Consider the following 15,418-nt stretch of genomic DNA (forward strand, 5'->3'; position numbering starts at 1 on the left):
CCCATATGTACACTGGAATGGTTGATTTTCAATGCAGCTGTGAGCAAAAACTTCTTTGTGTCCTCTTGGCTCATTAACATTCCAGTGGGGTTGACATTCCATATAGTACAAGCAAATGTTAACCCTTAGCACGCTGGTTCTGTGCAGAGAGGAGCAGCTCTTGGGGAGCCCCATCAAGCTGTCCACCTTTGGGGGCAACACAGATGTACACTGGGGTGGTTGATTTTCAATGAAGCGGTATACAGTCTTGTTATGGGTCTTAAAGTCTCACAAAAGGAGCTTCACACCCTCAACCTAGAGATAGATGTCTAATGCCAGGAGACAGGGAGTCTAAAATCAGAAGTGCGTAAGTGGAAGGAGGACTATGAAGAGGCCCTGAATATTAGAGAGACTGTAAAAAGAGAAAATACCAGTCTGAAAGAGATCAATTCTGATTTGACTGAACACGTCAGTGAAATGAATAGCAAGTTTCATGAGCTAGAAAAAAGCAATAGACTATTGGAAGATGAAAAGGTTAAAGCATTGGAGCAACGCACACAAGCAGAGAACCTATTGCAGAACCAACTGCAAGGTCTGCGTATACACCTCCAGAATGCTGAGGAGAAGTAGTGAACTCTGCAGGAAAATTTGCAGACTGCTAAAGAAGTACAAGTACTGCAGGAACGTCTAAGAAGCAAGTATATCATTGCAGAACAGCATGAGGAACTGAAGGCTACCCTGAGCATCACCAGAGCATCGCTGGAGGCAAAGATTAGAGGCCAGTTGACTCTGTATGAGACGGAGCACTAGAAGGTCCAGAAACTAGAGCAAGAGATAGAGAAGCAGAGCAACTGCTCCATCACCAAAATTCAGTACGCCCAGGAGAAGGAGGCGTGGAAATCGCAAGCCGCGGCGACCCTGGCGATGAAATCTGCAGAGCTGCAAAATATGAAGGATGTGTGGAATCAAGCGCAGAGCAAACACAGTAAAGAGATGAGGGCCCAGAGGAGAATTGCAGAATGCATTCAAGAAACAGGGATCTCTCGGTGCTGAGTTGAACTTGTAGCAAACACTAGAAGTGGAAGAGCTAAAGCTGGCAGTTAAACACACATCCCAGCAACTTACAGCTCTGCAGATGCAGATTGCTGAGCTCAAGAAGGAAGAAAGTGAAGAGGTGTCCATTCGTCAAGTGGCCTGCCTGACACTGCGTTATGAGGCCAAGAAGGCAGATGACCACAAATTGCTGGAGAATGAGAGTGCCTGACTGCAGCTGGAGCTAGACAATGTCCAGGTGGAGCACCAGCAGCTACAGATCAGAAATAGAGAAAAGGAAACAGATTTAAGCCTTGCTCTGAGTCAACTGGGAGATGTGGAATCACAACTCAATTCCAAAGAAGTTGAACTGGCAACTGCATTGAGTGGAAAAAGAAGTGCAGAAGGACAGCTTCAAGAGTTGAAAACTCAAATAGCTATTCTTGACTGCTCTTTAAGTGATACGATGAAATTGCACGAGTCTAGGATAGTAGAAATAGATTCAGAACATCAGAGAGAATTCAAAAGTGAGCTGGCAGAGGCTTTGCAAGACCTGAGCAAGGCAAACAAGGACTGGACATTTAGTGCTAAATTGGAGTCCAGGGAAAAGATGTTGAGAGAGAGCTATTTGCGTAAATGCTCTGCGACTGTCGCCATACAGTCTGCCTGCAAAGAGAGGATTACCCGACGCAGGGGAAATCTCATGACCACACGATCAGTAGATAGACTGTACTTGGAAAAGGTCCTCATCGAGCGACTGAAGAGTGCTGAGCTCAAGCACCTTCTTGAGGAGACATCACTGACCTGGTGAAAGGACTCCAATCCCAGCGGGACTAATGGTTCTCTTCCTCCATCCACTCTCATACGAGCCCAGAGAAATCTCGAGTGAGAGTGGAAATATGGGCTTCGGCAGTGGTAAGCCTGAGCTTCCCACAAACAGGGGAGGTATGTAACAGGGACTTATCCCTGTTGAAGAAACTATCTCTAAAATCCAGCAGGGAGATGGTTAAGTGCAGCAGGTGATTAACCAGACTCCACCTGGCCAATTAAGTCTGTAAGAAAAGCCTCCTGTTGGAAACAGGAGAGAGATTCCTTAGCTCACATTTGGGCTGGCATAAGGAGGAGGAAAAAGTAGAAAAAGGCAGAGCACTGCCAAAAACAGGAGGAGGCTCACAAGTACATAAAAAAGGTAGGTTTATTCTATAAGAGGATAAACATATTCCCAAAAAGCAGCCAAAAAGCACCACACCAACGCGTTTCAGGCTGCCTGCCCTTTATCAAGGTGTATTAGGACATAAGGAGAAGGAAGACTGCAGAGATTTCCTTAGCCCACAACTGGGTTGACCTGAAGAAAATATGATGTATTGATGCAAACAGAAGGACTGTATGCTGACAGCAAAACAAGGGGACAATACCTCTATACCTGGACACAGAGTGCCATAGCACTCAAGGATGCTGACCCAGGACAACAGAGAGGCCTCCCCCTACAGCAACAACAACAGAAACAGATAAGAGACTTTCTTGTTGGGCTGTTGTGTGTGTATATATATATATATATATGTATATATATATATATATATATATTTCTTTGGGGTGGTAATCAGGCTAGCTACCCACCCAGTTAGATAAGGCATATGCAGTACTGTCTAGTTATTCTCCAAAGTGGAGCAGGTTTTTCTTTTATGTTTTGTGCTTACATAGTTAAAGGAACAGGCAATAAAACCTTATATTAATTTCACCCTAAAACGGTCTCCATTTGCATACCTCTGCACACATCTCTTAGATTTACCAACACTGAGATTTTTCCTTGCAAATACAGGCTGTACTCAGTCACAGTAGTAAACTACAAGCCTCGTGATTGCGCAAGATCATGCATTTCTCAGTTATTTACCTATCTTGACTCTTCCTCTCTCAGGGCCTTCCCCCATTACCAGGATGTTTGCTGGTTTCTGCAAAATATAAACACGACCTTAATTAAATAAATATCTTTATTTCCCTCATTTACCTTATTTTAGAAAACAAACAAAAAATAATAATAATGAATTTACATTTTTATAACACATTTTTCGAGCTGCTTTAATTGATTGCTTTCAAGTGATGCATGGTCACTGGGAAGTTCTTGAGTCATGCATTGATCTCTTAAGTGCATATTGTTCATCCAGCACTAGAAAGCTTGCATAAAAAAAGCCATATATAAATGGTATAGAAGAGGAAAAAGAAATACAGTAATAGGATTTGTTTTTCCATGTGAGACAAAACACAAGCAATTGTCGTTCTACATTGTAATGATCCACTTGCATTTTCTCGTGTTGTTTTAACTACAATTAGTACAGTGCGCATGTCAGCATCTATTCTTTATAAGATGAATCCCATCAGTTTTCTCAGTTTCTAAGATATGCTACAAATTGCCCCTCACGACAATGACGTGCCATCCATTCACTCCTGAGGGATACTTTTCTGGATCTGCACATCAGTGGCTACTGTAGCTCTCAAATTTCCCAGAATCCCTTGCTGCAGTGGAAGCGCTGTATGCTGGGTGACAATGGGGAAAGACAGGGTTGCAGACCTGTCTAAGACATGCAAATGAACATACAGTAATATTTACAGTTCTCAAATTTTAGAAACATTTAATATGTAACAAAGGCTGGTGGCATAGCCCATCCTGTTCCGTTTGAGGCATGAAATATGGCAGATGTGGACAGCATAAACATTCTTCCACTTCAGCAAGGGCATACTACGTTAAAAGAAAGGCTATTCAATCACATTCAGATAAAACGTACTGTACATAGAATTAAAAACAAGATATAGTGCTTCGGTCTAAATAGCAGATATTAGAAACTGGTATAGATTTGAGGAATTTAAGAAACTACATGGAGGCTCTTAATTTACCTTCACTACAAATTTGCCCGGATTGGAACACAAAGCTATCATCTATCTAAAAATCCAAAACAGCAAGATTGAGTTTTGCACTGCAAAGAAGAATGATAGCTACAAAAAGTGACAACCAATAAGGATCTAATGTAGTGGTGGGCAACATGATATACTGCAAGGTGCAGCCCTTGAGCCCTCTGAAGGGAGAGGAGAGAGGGGTGCTGGGTAGGCAGCTTTTGGGTGCCACATGTGAAGCCCCTGCAGCCTTCCTGTTGCCCATCAATGATCTAATGCAGTATTTTTCCCAACTCCAGTCCTCAGGGAACCCCAACAGGTCAGGTCTTAAGGATATCCCTGCTCCAGCACAGGTGGCTCAAACAGCAGCTCAGTCATTTTGACTGAGCCACCTGTGCTGGAGCAGGGATATCCTTAAGACCTGACCTGTTGGGGTTCCCTGAGGACTGGAGTTGGGAAACACTGATCTAATGTGTCAAATAAGTGACAAGAATGTTCAATATACATACAATGAAGTGTTGTAAATACAAATACAGAATCAGAAACGGGATCAAGAAGTCAACTTCAACACTGAAAAAAAATATTCATCTTTATAGATCATAGCTTCATATAGCCTACCTCCATCTGATCAATGGCTTTATCTGCAAACAGGGAAACCTGAATATATTTGTCTAATAAAAAAAAGGACGGATTCCCTGTAGAATGCACTCAATGAAATAGTATACTGTAGTGTTGTTGCGATTGAAAACCTTTAATTGAAATTAGGTTTAGCCATCTAACCCCTGGCTACTAAAATCCTCTGCCTAACATATAATCCCCGGTACCAGCGCAGGCAGTGTTAGGTTAATTCCTTGCTCTTGCTGTGGTAAGTAACTCCCAGTAGTTACAGCGGTGTGGGCCCACAGCCGAGTTGCTGCCCACTTACCGGGGCTAAGATCTTGGACCCTCCCCTGGTTATAAAAAAGGGGTTGCAGCTCTAATTTAGTTGTTGTTGTCTCTTGTTCGGGAGCCAGGGATCTAGCTGTGTCCCCTCCCTCAGGGGAGTAGGAGAAAATACCCCTCATCAGGGGGTAAGGGAGCTGGGGAGAGACTCTAGGGGCCTGAAACTCCTTGGGTTGGCTCCAGGGACCAAGACGATAAGTTGTATGCTGGGGGGGGGGGGGGGAGGGGTGTTACATGGGTAAAAAAGGTTATGAATTTGAATTAAAGGTTTTTAAACACGACTCTATACTATTTCATTCAGTGCATTCTACAGGGAATCTGTCTTTTTTTTGTTTGATATCCCTTAATTGTTCCTCTTGCACCGTGATATTATACTTGACATACTGTACATCAGCAAGCTGATGCGAGAGTTAATTCCCCTTGCTCCCTTTCCCTTTATTCTCACATATATTTGCCTAAACCTGAAAACTCTAATAGATGTTAATAGTCTTCGCTTTCGGAAATTATTGGCATATTTACATATATAAACATATATAACCTATTCTGCTCTCCTATTTCTTAAGGTGGTTAAAATCAAGGTGCAACAGAGGAAAAAATTGTATAGTTACATAAATTGGTCCCATAAGGGAACAAGAAAAAGACCCTCCAAGTGCATGCACTCTATGATAGTATAGAACTGATAAGGTAAGTATTTAGAAATAGCAATGGCTTCTATGGAGATATCAGGGTCTTAATAAAAACAAAAATAATAAAATGTTATTAACATCAATATATGTGACAATGTGATTTTATTCTAATAAAAACAGTGTTTAAAATCCCCGTAGAGGAGTGGTAATATTGTTTGTCTTTATTGCCAAGTGTATATAGGCGTTTATTTTGTTTATTTTACCTAAGCGGTAAAATCCAATATTACTGCGACATCAGCGGAGTATTATTATTCTCCAAAAGGTAACTTGTGGCCCCCTGCTTCAAACATGTGCTAAAAAAAAAATTAGGAAAATAAACTAATTGGATTGCCTCTTTAATGGTTAACTAATGGTTAAAAAGAGAGCGGGCTTTCAGGGCCTCTCAGGTTCTTTCTTCAGCAAAATGTTTCCATAAACAAGTTTGCAATGACCTGTCCGCATTAAAACCCTGCTGACTACCACTAATACTTCTACTCTCTAAAATGTTTCAAGATCCATTTCTTATCAATGATTCAAGACGCCTCTCTCCATTTGATGTTACAATTACTGGTCTGAAATTCCACCTTCTTACAGAATGCAGTTCCAGATAGCACTGGAGATCTCAAAAGCTCATAAACTAAAATACATCTTCAAGAACGCTCTTGTATTGTATGTAAAACTGTTTGCACAAGGCAAGAACCCTTTAGTAATATTGTAAGACAATCAATATGTGTCTTGGTAAGAAGAGCAGTCATTCTTAGCCGTTAGCCCTAATTAAAATATTGTATTTTTTTCTTAAAGCTATTTCCCTTGCTATGAAATTCCAGCTGCGACACAGTACACAGCCTGTGATACTGCATGAGCTGCACAACTTGGGTTGTCATGGGAACTAAAACAGCCGGGGACAGAATTCTTAGGTATAAGTTATCATTAAAAACATGTCTATAAGCAGGATCCCTGCAGAGAAATGTATTTTTGGTTTAATTTACTATAAGCCATGGAAAAGATAGTTAACACTAAGCAGTACATTCCTGACTCCAGCCGTGGTCAAGAACCACAGAGAGCAAGAGATTAATAACAAAACAAAAAAAAAATGAAAAATAGAAGCTATGCCTTTAAGTAATAAACAACGGCTTGTGAAGGAGAGAGGCCGAGGAAAGGCCGCAACCCTGGCCTCCATTCAGAAAAGCCTTATTTTGGTTCCATTCAAAGACTTTATATATTCAACAAAACACAAACACAAGTAATCTCCTTAGGGTGCGTAAGTCCAAATAGTTGTAGGTTACAGATGGGTGGTAAATGGAAGCCATGAGGACCCAACTGGCACAGATCTCATACTGTACATGCTAAAACATGGCTGTTTAGCAAAATGTACTTTTAAGCACACATTTGTGATTTTATTTGCCACAAGGAAAAGACAGAAGAGGTTGCTCTTCGCTGCAGTTTAATAGATCTGCAAATCTTTTGTTAGATTAGCACATTTGTTTTGTATGGTGCCAACCATCTCTTAGCCATGGTAATAATCAGCATGTGGAAAAATCTCTGATGACCAGCACTCCAATTAACATTAAAAACACACATGCTCATCGTTGGGCTGAATAATGAGTAGTTGGTTTCATGTATCAAAATTATATGAATATGTCAGCTATACAAGGACTACATTAAATCAATGATTTTTCATTTTGCGTAACAATGAGCATGTAATTTTTAATGTTTTTTGAGAGGTAGCCACCAGATATTTTTTACTGTGTTGATGTGTACTGCTGTAACCAAGGGGAAGTAGCGAGGAACATTGGGCCATCACAGGATGTGTGGATAGCATCGGATCAGTTAATATCTGTCAGATAAGCCTTGATATAAGACACTTCTTTGTGAGTGTATTTTTACTTTTTGTTTTATCTTTTGTTGGGGAAAAAACATACTACAATTGTCTGTACTTGGGTCTCTGCAGCAACGAAAATTATTGGAAATACGCTATTTCGTGTTATAAAAGAACTATTTCCAATCTATTATACTGTTAGTCGTGTATTATAAGCAAAATATTATACAACAAACTGCTTATACAACAAACTGTTAACTAATAGGCCACTATTTGTGCAGTACTCAGAATGTCATTGCATCATTAAGGCCGCCATTATACTGCATGTTCACCCGCATGCGCACGACCGCGTGATGTCATGCGCGCACGTGAAACATGTACTGCAGGCTGGAGGCATTGGGAGGCGACAGAGAGGTGTGGCAATGACATCACGTGAGCGGTTCGCCCTCATTGGCTGAACCGTTCATGTGACACAGCCGTCGCGCTACAAAAACAATTTAATTTGTCTCCTCACCAGTCTGTCGCTCTGCAGCTCTTGGTTGTGCGCCATTGGCCACCATTAGTTTGTTGAGGTGGCGCGCAGCATCACGCGCATGCGCGCCACGAGTATAATCGCGGCCTAAAAAGGAGGGAAGTTTTCAAAGAACTGAAAGAGATTTGAGGAGCACACAAACACGCCAAAATGGTGCTGTACCCTTTATTGATATAGAAAAAAGTAACTAAAAGATACAGATGTTAACTCACATTTTAGAGTGCTTTCTACTAAAGCAGCGGTGCGCAATCTGGGTGGTGCACCCCCCCCCCCCAGAGGGGGCCCGAGACTTTTCTGGGACACACACGGTGTTTACAAAGGCCACACGCTGAGAGCGCGTGAGGCCTCTGTAAACTTACTTACTAAGCTCTGGTCATGCGTCTCTATGACAGCGTGGCGTCAAATGATGCCCGTTGCCATGGAGACGTGACATCAAATGACGCTGCAGGTCACATGATATCACATGACCCCGCCGCGTCATTTGACGCATCATAACACGTGAGGGGGGGGGCGACCGAGGGAGCAGGTATGGGGGGTGCAGGCGCGGGGAGTTTTCACAACGCTGTACTAAAGCACAAAAATAAGAGCATCTTGTACTGTAAGTATCCTGGAGCTGGTCAGCGTTTACTGTCCGGCGGGTCTCAAGTTGGAATATAGCAGTTTACCGTGTCATGGAGGTAAGAGAACAGGGTACAGTAATTATGCTACCATATTCTCTTACTGTACCCTATCCTGCTCCCGCCTCTCTCGAAAACGTACACACTGCAGAAGAAGCCCGCTGCCCGGGTCAAACATAATGTTAAAACAAAAACTTCAAAAACATTTGGCACAACTCTCTTCAAATATCAAAAGTATTTATTTCATGAAAAATTATAATAAAACATGGCGGGGGGGGGGGCGAAAAACCCTAACAAGCACCATCCCTTGACGCATTCTGTGATTTCACGTCACTTCCTCAGAGCAGTGAAGCACAGGCAAATGGGAGCTATGGAGCTGATTGAAGAAGGACCGTAAAAGCAGCATTGCAGAACAAATTCCCCCACTCAATAGCAATAACACTGCTGCAGTCGTTTAGATTTTCCAGATCTGTAAATGTACTGAATTTCACCTAAACCATGGGAGTTACCAGATTAATAACAGAGGTCCTGCTCCATGGGAACCCCCTGATCAGATGCATCTGAGATTCTAGACTACAATTAAAATAAGTGTAGCACTGCGCCCCCCCCGAACCCCCTCTGGGAGATTTTGCCTATACTGCAGGTACGTGTGGTGCTGGTTACCTGTAAGGGTCCAGGAGAGGTGGTGACATTGGGTCTGTGTTGCAGCCAATCATGGTGCAGACCGTGTGCCCTCCCCTTTTGCATTAGGGAGGATGCCTTCAAAATTATAGAGTCAGGGTGCCTTCCACCCGGGGAAGGCAGAGGAGCTCAGCCCCTCCTGGGCTGATTGAACCAAGATCTGTGCATAGCACAAGGATTCAACATTATCTGCTGTCCAGCACCATCCAAGGACCTGAACCCCATTCTCCACTATATGCACACACTGTTATACCATCAGCAGTGGCTGCATCAAATAAAGATCCTTTTATATACTTCTGGCTAAGTCGCAGTCTATTGGACAGAAGTATAGGAGTAAAGAACTGTCATGGTAGGGACTACCTGCAGCTCTGCTGGAACCTACTGTGACTGGAGGCGCTGTCACCAAATGAAAAGAACCCGAGGATCACCTAAAGCCTGTCCTGTTCCCCACAACATTGCGGAAGCTCATCTCTCCTGGACCCTCACAGGTTACCAGTACCACACGTAACACATACCTGTAGCCTAGGCAAAATTTCCCAGAGGGGTGGGTGGGGGGGGGGAGGAAGCACTGCTACATAAGTTAGGGTGATTTGAATGATGCTTTGAAACCTAAAACTTGTTAACATCTGTTTCTCATATTGTTTGGTGACACCCACAATGTTCACATTTAAAAAAATGTTGGTTTCTACAGCAGGTTTTAACCCACCTTCCCGCAGTGCAAGATCTTTGCATCGCTTTCCTGTTTGTGATCATTTGTTGCGAATATTCCCAGCAGTTTGAGCTGGAAACTGTTACAATAGATAATGTTACCTTAGTAATATAAGGATACATTGTAGCTGCTGAGTAACACTGACTGAAGGATTGATTTGAATTGAAAGGCGGCCATTATGTTAGGCACACAGGAGTTTTACAGATTTACAATAGGAGCACCAAACGATTGCCAGCTTTGTTGCCATATAAAAATAAGAGAGAAAAAAAGACAAAAAAAGGGGGAAGTAGTATTGCTGCTTTAAACAATATAATGCAGCTCTCTTCTCCTTAGTAGTAGTAGTTAAAATGTTAAAACATAATCTATATACATATGACAATATGCTTTTTTTTAATGCTCAAATTGTTAGCTTTCTTGCTAGTGATATAAGACTGGGAGCCAGTGCTCTTTTATATCGTATCAGCAACCGGTGAGAATATTCTGAAGGGAACTGTTTCAGAATCACATTCCCGTGGGAATAAATCCCTACAGACTAGTTGCCTTCCTTAGCCTATTCTTCATTGTTGTACCTCACAAACAGATGACTGCACTCTGATACGGTATCATGCAACAACTGATCTAAAATAAGCTTGTAATACTCTTATACATACAATAGAGAAATGCCCTTTTCCGGATCAGGATCCTAATATTAGAGAAATCAGTATGGAAAAACAAAACACTGAAAATATGTTGGAAAAATAACCAGCATATTTTGGATTGCTTTTAAGAAGCCATTGTTATGATCAAGATTATGGTTCAGATAGTTTATTTCAAAGTGAAATAATTATAGTGTATTTGCAATTGACTATTTTTGCAGTGTTTCTGCTTTTCCCAGTGTTTTCTCTAGCACAGGGGTGCGCAAACGTACCTTCAGGCGCCCCCCTTTCTCCCCACGGCTCCAGCGTCAAATGACGTTGCTGGGTTGTGTGAAGTCACATGACCCCATGGCGTCATTTGATGCCGGTTGCCATGGAGACGCGTTGTTGGAACCAAGGTAAGTTAAGAAGTTACAGAGGCCTCACCCGATCCCCGACATTTATTTTATATGCCTTTGGGGAAGAGCGGGACCTCTGTAACAGCCACACCCCCCAAAAAAATCTAGCGCCCCCCACTGCACTCTGCTGCTCTAGCACATGTTGTTTGATTGAGTTTGAATGCAATCAGTGTTTCAAATCTCATTAATTGAAGTGTCACTCATTAGAACGCAGTCTTACTCATGATCTCTTATGCACATGTAGCCGGGACCCCTTTGTCACCAGTTGTTGTTGCGGGGTGGGAGAGTGCTGCAGTAGGGAACGCTCCGATATCGGAGGTTCCGCGTAGAGGGAGCGTCATGTTGAAGGTTGGCGCAGGCACAGGATCGGCCCGGCCGGAGGTTGCACATGCGCGGGCATAGTGACAAAAGCCCGCGAAAGGGGAGAGCTCTGATAGGAGGGAGGCCGTGGGACTACGGGTCCCAGCAGCCCCGCTGACCCTCGTGACGTGGGAGGACCAATGAGATGCGAGGAAGGGAGGTAAAGGGATCGAGGGACGTGCACGTGAGTCAGAGCTAGCGGTGCGAGCAAGGAGAAGGATCTCCGGTGTAGGGAGGCATTCTGCCCCCTACCTAGGCCTCATACCCCAGGCCCAGTTAGACCCTGAGCCCCAGTAGAGTGAAGCTGAGCTAGGGACTGGCCATAGATAGGTTCCGGTTCCCTTATTGTGTGTGTGCTTACTATCAGGACATTTCCAAGACAGCGGGAGTTCTGGGCTCAGACTCCACTGCCGTACTGCTGCGCGTCTGGGTGGGATCGCCCCGGACACCTACGGGCGACGTCATCTAGGCCCACACCGATCCTTTGTGAAGACTGTTGCAGAACCGGGTACTGGAGTGCCCGGCAGGTAAACTACAAGTGCACCAACGATATCACTATTCATTCAGGACACAGTGGCTGCGCAGTCACACACACATATAGATTCACTGTCTCCCTTGAGGGTGGGGGAAATATTGGACGAGGTATCTGAACACGGGGTGGGATCACCCGGTGAAAGGGGAGTGTAGTGAGCGTCCTGCGAAACGCAGAGTATAGTGTCTGCCTAATTAGGGACACTGGTTGATGATAAAGGAGGAGAGAGGTTGCATCATTTCTTTCATGCTAGTAAAGTTAATTGGTTTTACTGCTGTGTGGGTGTGTTGATGTACATAAGGTCCTGCGAAGAACCACTTCCCCTCTGGCGGAAGCTGTCGCAGGTGGAGGCGCTGCACCAAGTATCAAGTATTGCGCGTGCCCCAGGCTCTCCGTGGCAGAGGCTTAGGCCCTGTGAGCCTACAGGTTATACAGCATTTGGTAGTGGTCTGTGTTCGCTAGGAACCAGGGCTACACACATTTATGCAATATTACTATTTCAAGTCTGGAGTTTTCCAATAAAATGTACCTTGTTTTGCTTCAAAACTGCCACATGTCATTAGTATGGGGTCTGGACCTTAGCAAATACACCCCTATGCTATTCACATTATTGTGTGCAGTTTTGTATTTGGGATCCTTTTGTTTAGGCATAATAAGGTTTAGATGGCTGCATGTGCAGAAAGGGGAGCAGACTCACGGTATCGCAATAGCAATTTAATTGACATTTAACACGTGATCACAAATATTATGAATTTACCCTGATGTATAAAGAATAATACAAATGTTGGGCAAAATAACTGCACCAGGTATCTAAAAAATATGTTTTGCCCCATAAGTGCACCACTTTTGTCACGACTGTTGGTGCGCTGTATATTAAAGCAATTTTAAAGTTAAAGTTACACAAAGAGAGAATTTTTCATGTTGCGCCTCTTTGTGTATTTTTTTACTTTTTTATGGACTAAATCTGCATTTTTTTGCAGAAAGAATATATAAATATGTATGTTTTTTTAAATATTTTATGGACCTCTGAGTGGCTTATTCTGACATCTGCGAGTTAGTCCTTGCAAAACCGCACGGTTTTACATGGTCATAAGTCATGGAATCAAATGTGACAATTAACCATATTCTGTATTACAGATCGCATAATTTAAACTGCGTCTATAAAATGTGACCAACAGCACGGTTACACAGCCAATACCCCCGAATTGTACTTGCTTTTCAAGTGGAATGACTTGAAGGTGGTGGGAGAGAGGGAGGGTGGGAGGTTTGGATGGGAGAGAGGGAGGGTGAGAGGGAGGGAGAGATAGATCTAATTGAGTAGCGTGTAAAGTTGTATATATCCCCTTAAACCTCCCTCCAAATAACATAGTGATAGACACCTGTGCTAAAAAGGAGCACACCTGAAGGCATCTCGGAAATATTCTACTGAGATATGCAAAGAATATTCTTCCTCCCCCCCCCCCTCCTCCCCATCAGAACCCATATTTCAGCCTCTGGACGGAACTGGCAACAGCAATCTCGCCTCCTTGAGATGGCGAGTAATGAAATGTGAGTTGTTGGAAGCGGTTTAGACTTTTGCACTTAACGGAGCTACAAGAATTCAGCGAGTTAGCAAAAAATGCGAGTCTGAGTCTTTTTGGTCATTCTGCTCGGATTTGCACAACCGGAATGAAACCCCTTCTGAAAAGTGTTATCCGCACGGTTTGAACATGCGAGATGGGCTCTTTAGCATGGATTTGCACAGCACAAAGCCCCTAGAATATGGCCCTAAATCTTATAGGAGACTAAAGACTTCCTCCTATATATTCTTGGAATTGTATTTACTTATATTTACTCTCTGTTTTTTAGTACGTGTCTTATTATCTGTGTCCCATCTGTGGTTATCACTTTGGTTTTAATATCTTCCACGCAGTCTTTAGAACAGATAAAGCTTGGCCGAAATTGGGTCATGCAACAGGACAATGATCCCAAGCACACCAGCAAATCTACAACAGAATGGCTGAAAAAGAAAAGAATCAAGGTGTTGCAATGGCCCAGTCAAAATCCAGACCTCAACCCGATTGAAATGCTGTGGCGGGACCTTAAGAGAGCTGTGCATAAAAATATGCCCACAAACCTCAATGAACTGAAGCAATGTTGTAAAAAAGAGTGGGCCAAAATTCCTCCACAACGATGTGAGAGACTGATAAAGTCATACAGAAAACGATTACTTCAAGTTATTGCTGCTAAAGGTGGTTATACAAGCTATTGAATCATAAGGTATACTTCGTTTTTCACACATGTCTTCTCCATTTTGGCTTTATTTTTGTTAAATAAATCATGACACGGTGAAATATGTCATGTGTTGTTGTTCATCTGAGGTTGTATTTACCTAATTTTAAGACCTGCTAAGGATTGTTATTATGTCCTGATATGTAAAACCATACAATTCAAAGAGGGTGTACTTTCTTTGTATATCACACAAAGAAAATAGAACCCCCAAAAAGCACTCAGATATTAATAAAGATAAAGCAAACATGTGATAGAAAATATCAAAAATAATGTTTAATTAGAACACATCTACATAGGACACCTACACAATTAAAAAAAGATAATGAATCCAACTCACACACTACTCAGTATACACAGTTTTTAATTATTTATTTTCTATCACATGTTTGCTTTATCTTTATTAATATCTGCTTTTTTTGGGTTCTGTTTTCTTTGTGTAATTAATATTATTTTTCCATAGCACCGCCAAACCTGGGATTTTTTTACAGGTACATATTTGGCTATTCATTTCATATTTATATTTAATCATTTTCACACAACTGTGTATCTATATATATATATATATATATATATATATATATATATATATATATATTTAATCATTTTCACACAACTGTATATATATATATATATATATATATATATATATATATATATATATATATATATATATATATGTTTAATCATTTCACACAACTGTGTATCTATATATATATATATATATATATATATTGTGGCAGGACGGCCTCGCGGCGGGGTCAGTAAGATGCTAGACACGATGGGAAACGTTCAATTATAGTGGTTTATTAGCCACAACCAAAATAAAGTACGGGTGCACTGTCCCTTTAAAAACTACTTTCTAGAAATTAAAGCCTGTTCCCGTTAGGGAAACTAACTCACTTCTTGAGCCCTTACTAACAGGACAGCCAGCTAACCTGGTCATGCCCAAAACATATGCTACACAAAGGATAACCAATAAGCATAATAATAAAGTCTTATCTGTAAAGCAGCTCCAACAGCAAACAGGAACACGGTTCCGGGGAGCAAGCTGTGTCCAGCCTCGCAGCAATCTGTATCTTTATCTTTACCCTGGGTTGGGGTCCCAGCTGGTCCCAGCAGCAAAGCTCCTCGCAGGACTGGGGGACCAGAGCAGCAGCAGCTACGGCTTCCTAGCCGGGAGACGTCTCTCCACCCTCACGTGGAAAAACAAGCTCCTTGTGTGAGCAACTTCCTGCTTTTTAAACCGGCATTCTCTCAGGCATCCTGCTTAATTAGTTTGCAGGTGTATGGAGATCTCCAACTGTAGGTTAACTGGTTTAGTGCTGGAAAGTACACACATCCTCCATTCCAGCTTACTGAG

At 42.3% G+C, this 15,418-nt stretch overlaps 1 protein-coding gene across 7 annotated transcripts in view; it reads right to left on the reverse strand.

The window, feature by feature from the left end:
* CDK19 (cyclin dependent kinase 19) overlaps nucleotides 1-15,418 on the reverse strand; it is a 285,352-nt gene that overhangs the window by 93,740 nt on the left and 176,194 nt on the right. For all 7 annotated transcript variants that reach the window (XM_075597622.1, XM_075597621.1, XM_075597620.1 and 4 more), the window contains one exon: nucleotides 2,903-2,960. In XM_075597622.1, the coding sequence (XP_075453737.1) occupies nucleotides 2,903-2,960 (58 nt within the window). The remainder of the gene's footprint in view (nucleotides 1-2,902; nucleotides 2,961-15,418) is intronic.

This window comes from Ascaphus truei, chromosome 4, assembly GCF_040206685.1.
Source record: "Ascaphus truei isolate aAscTru1 chromosome 4, aAscTru1.hap1, whole genome shotgun sequence".
NCBI lineage: Eukaryota > Metazoa > Chordata > Amphibia > Anura > Ascaphidae > Ascaphus > Ascaphus truei.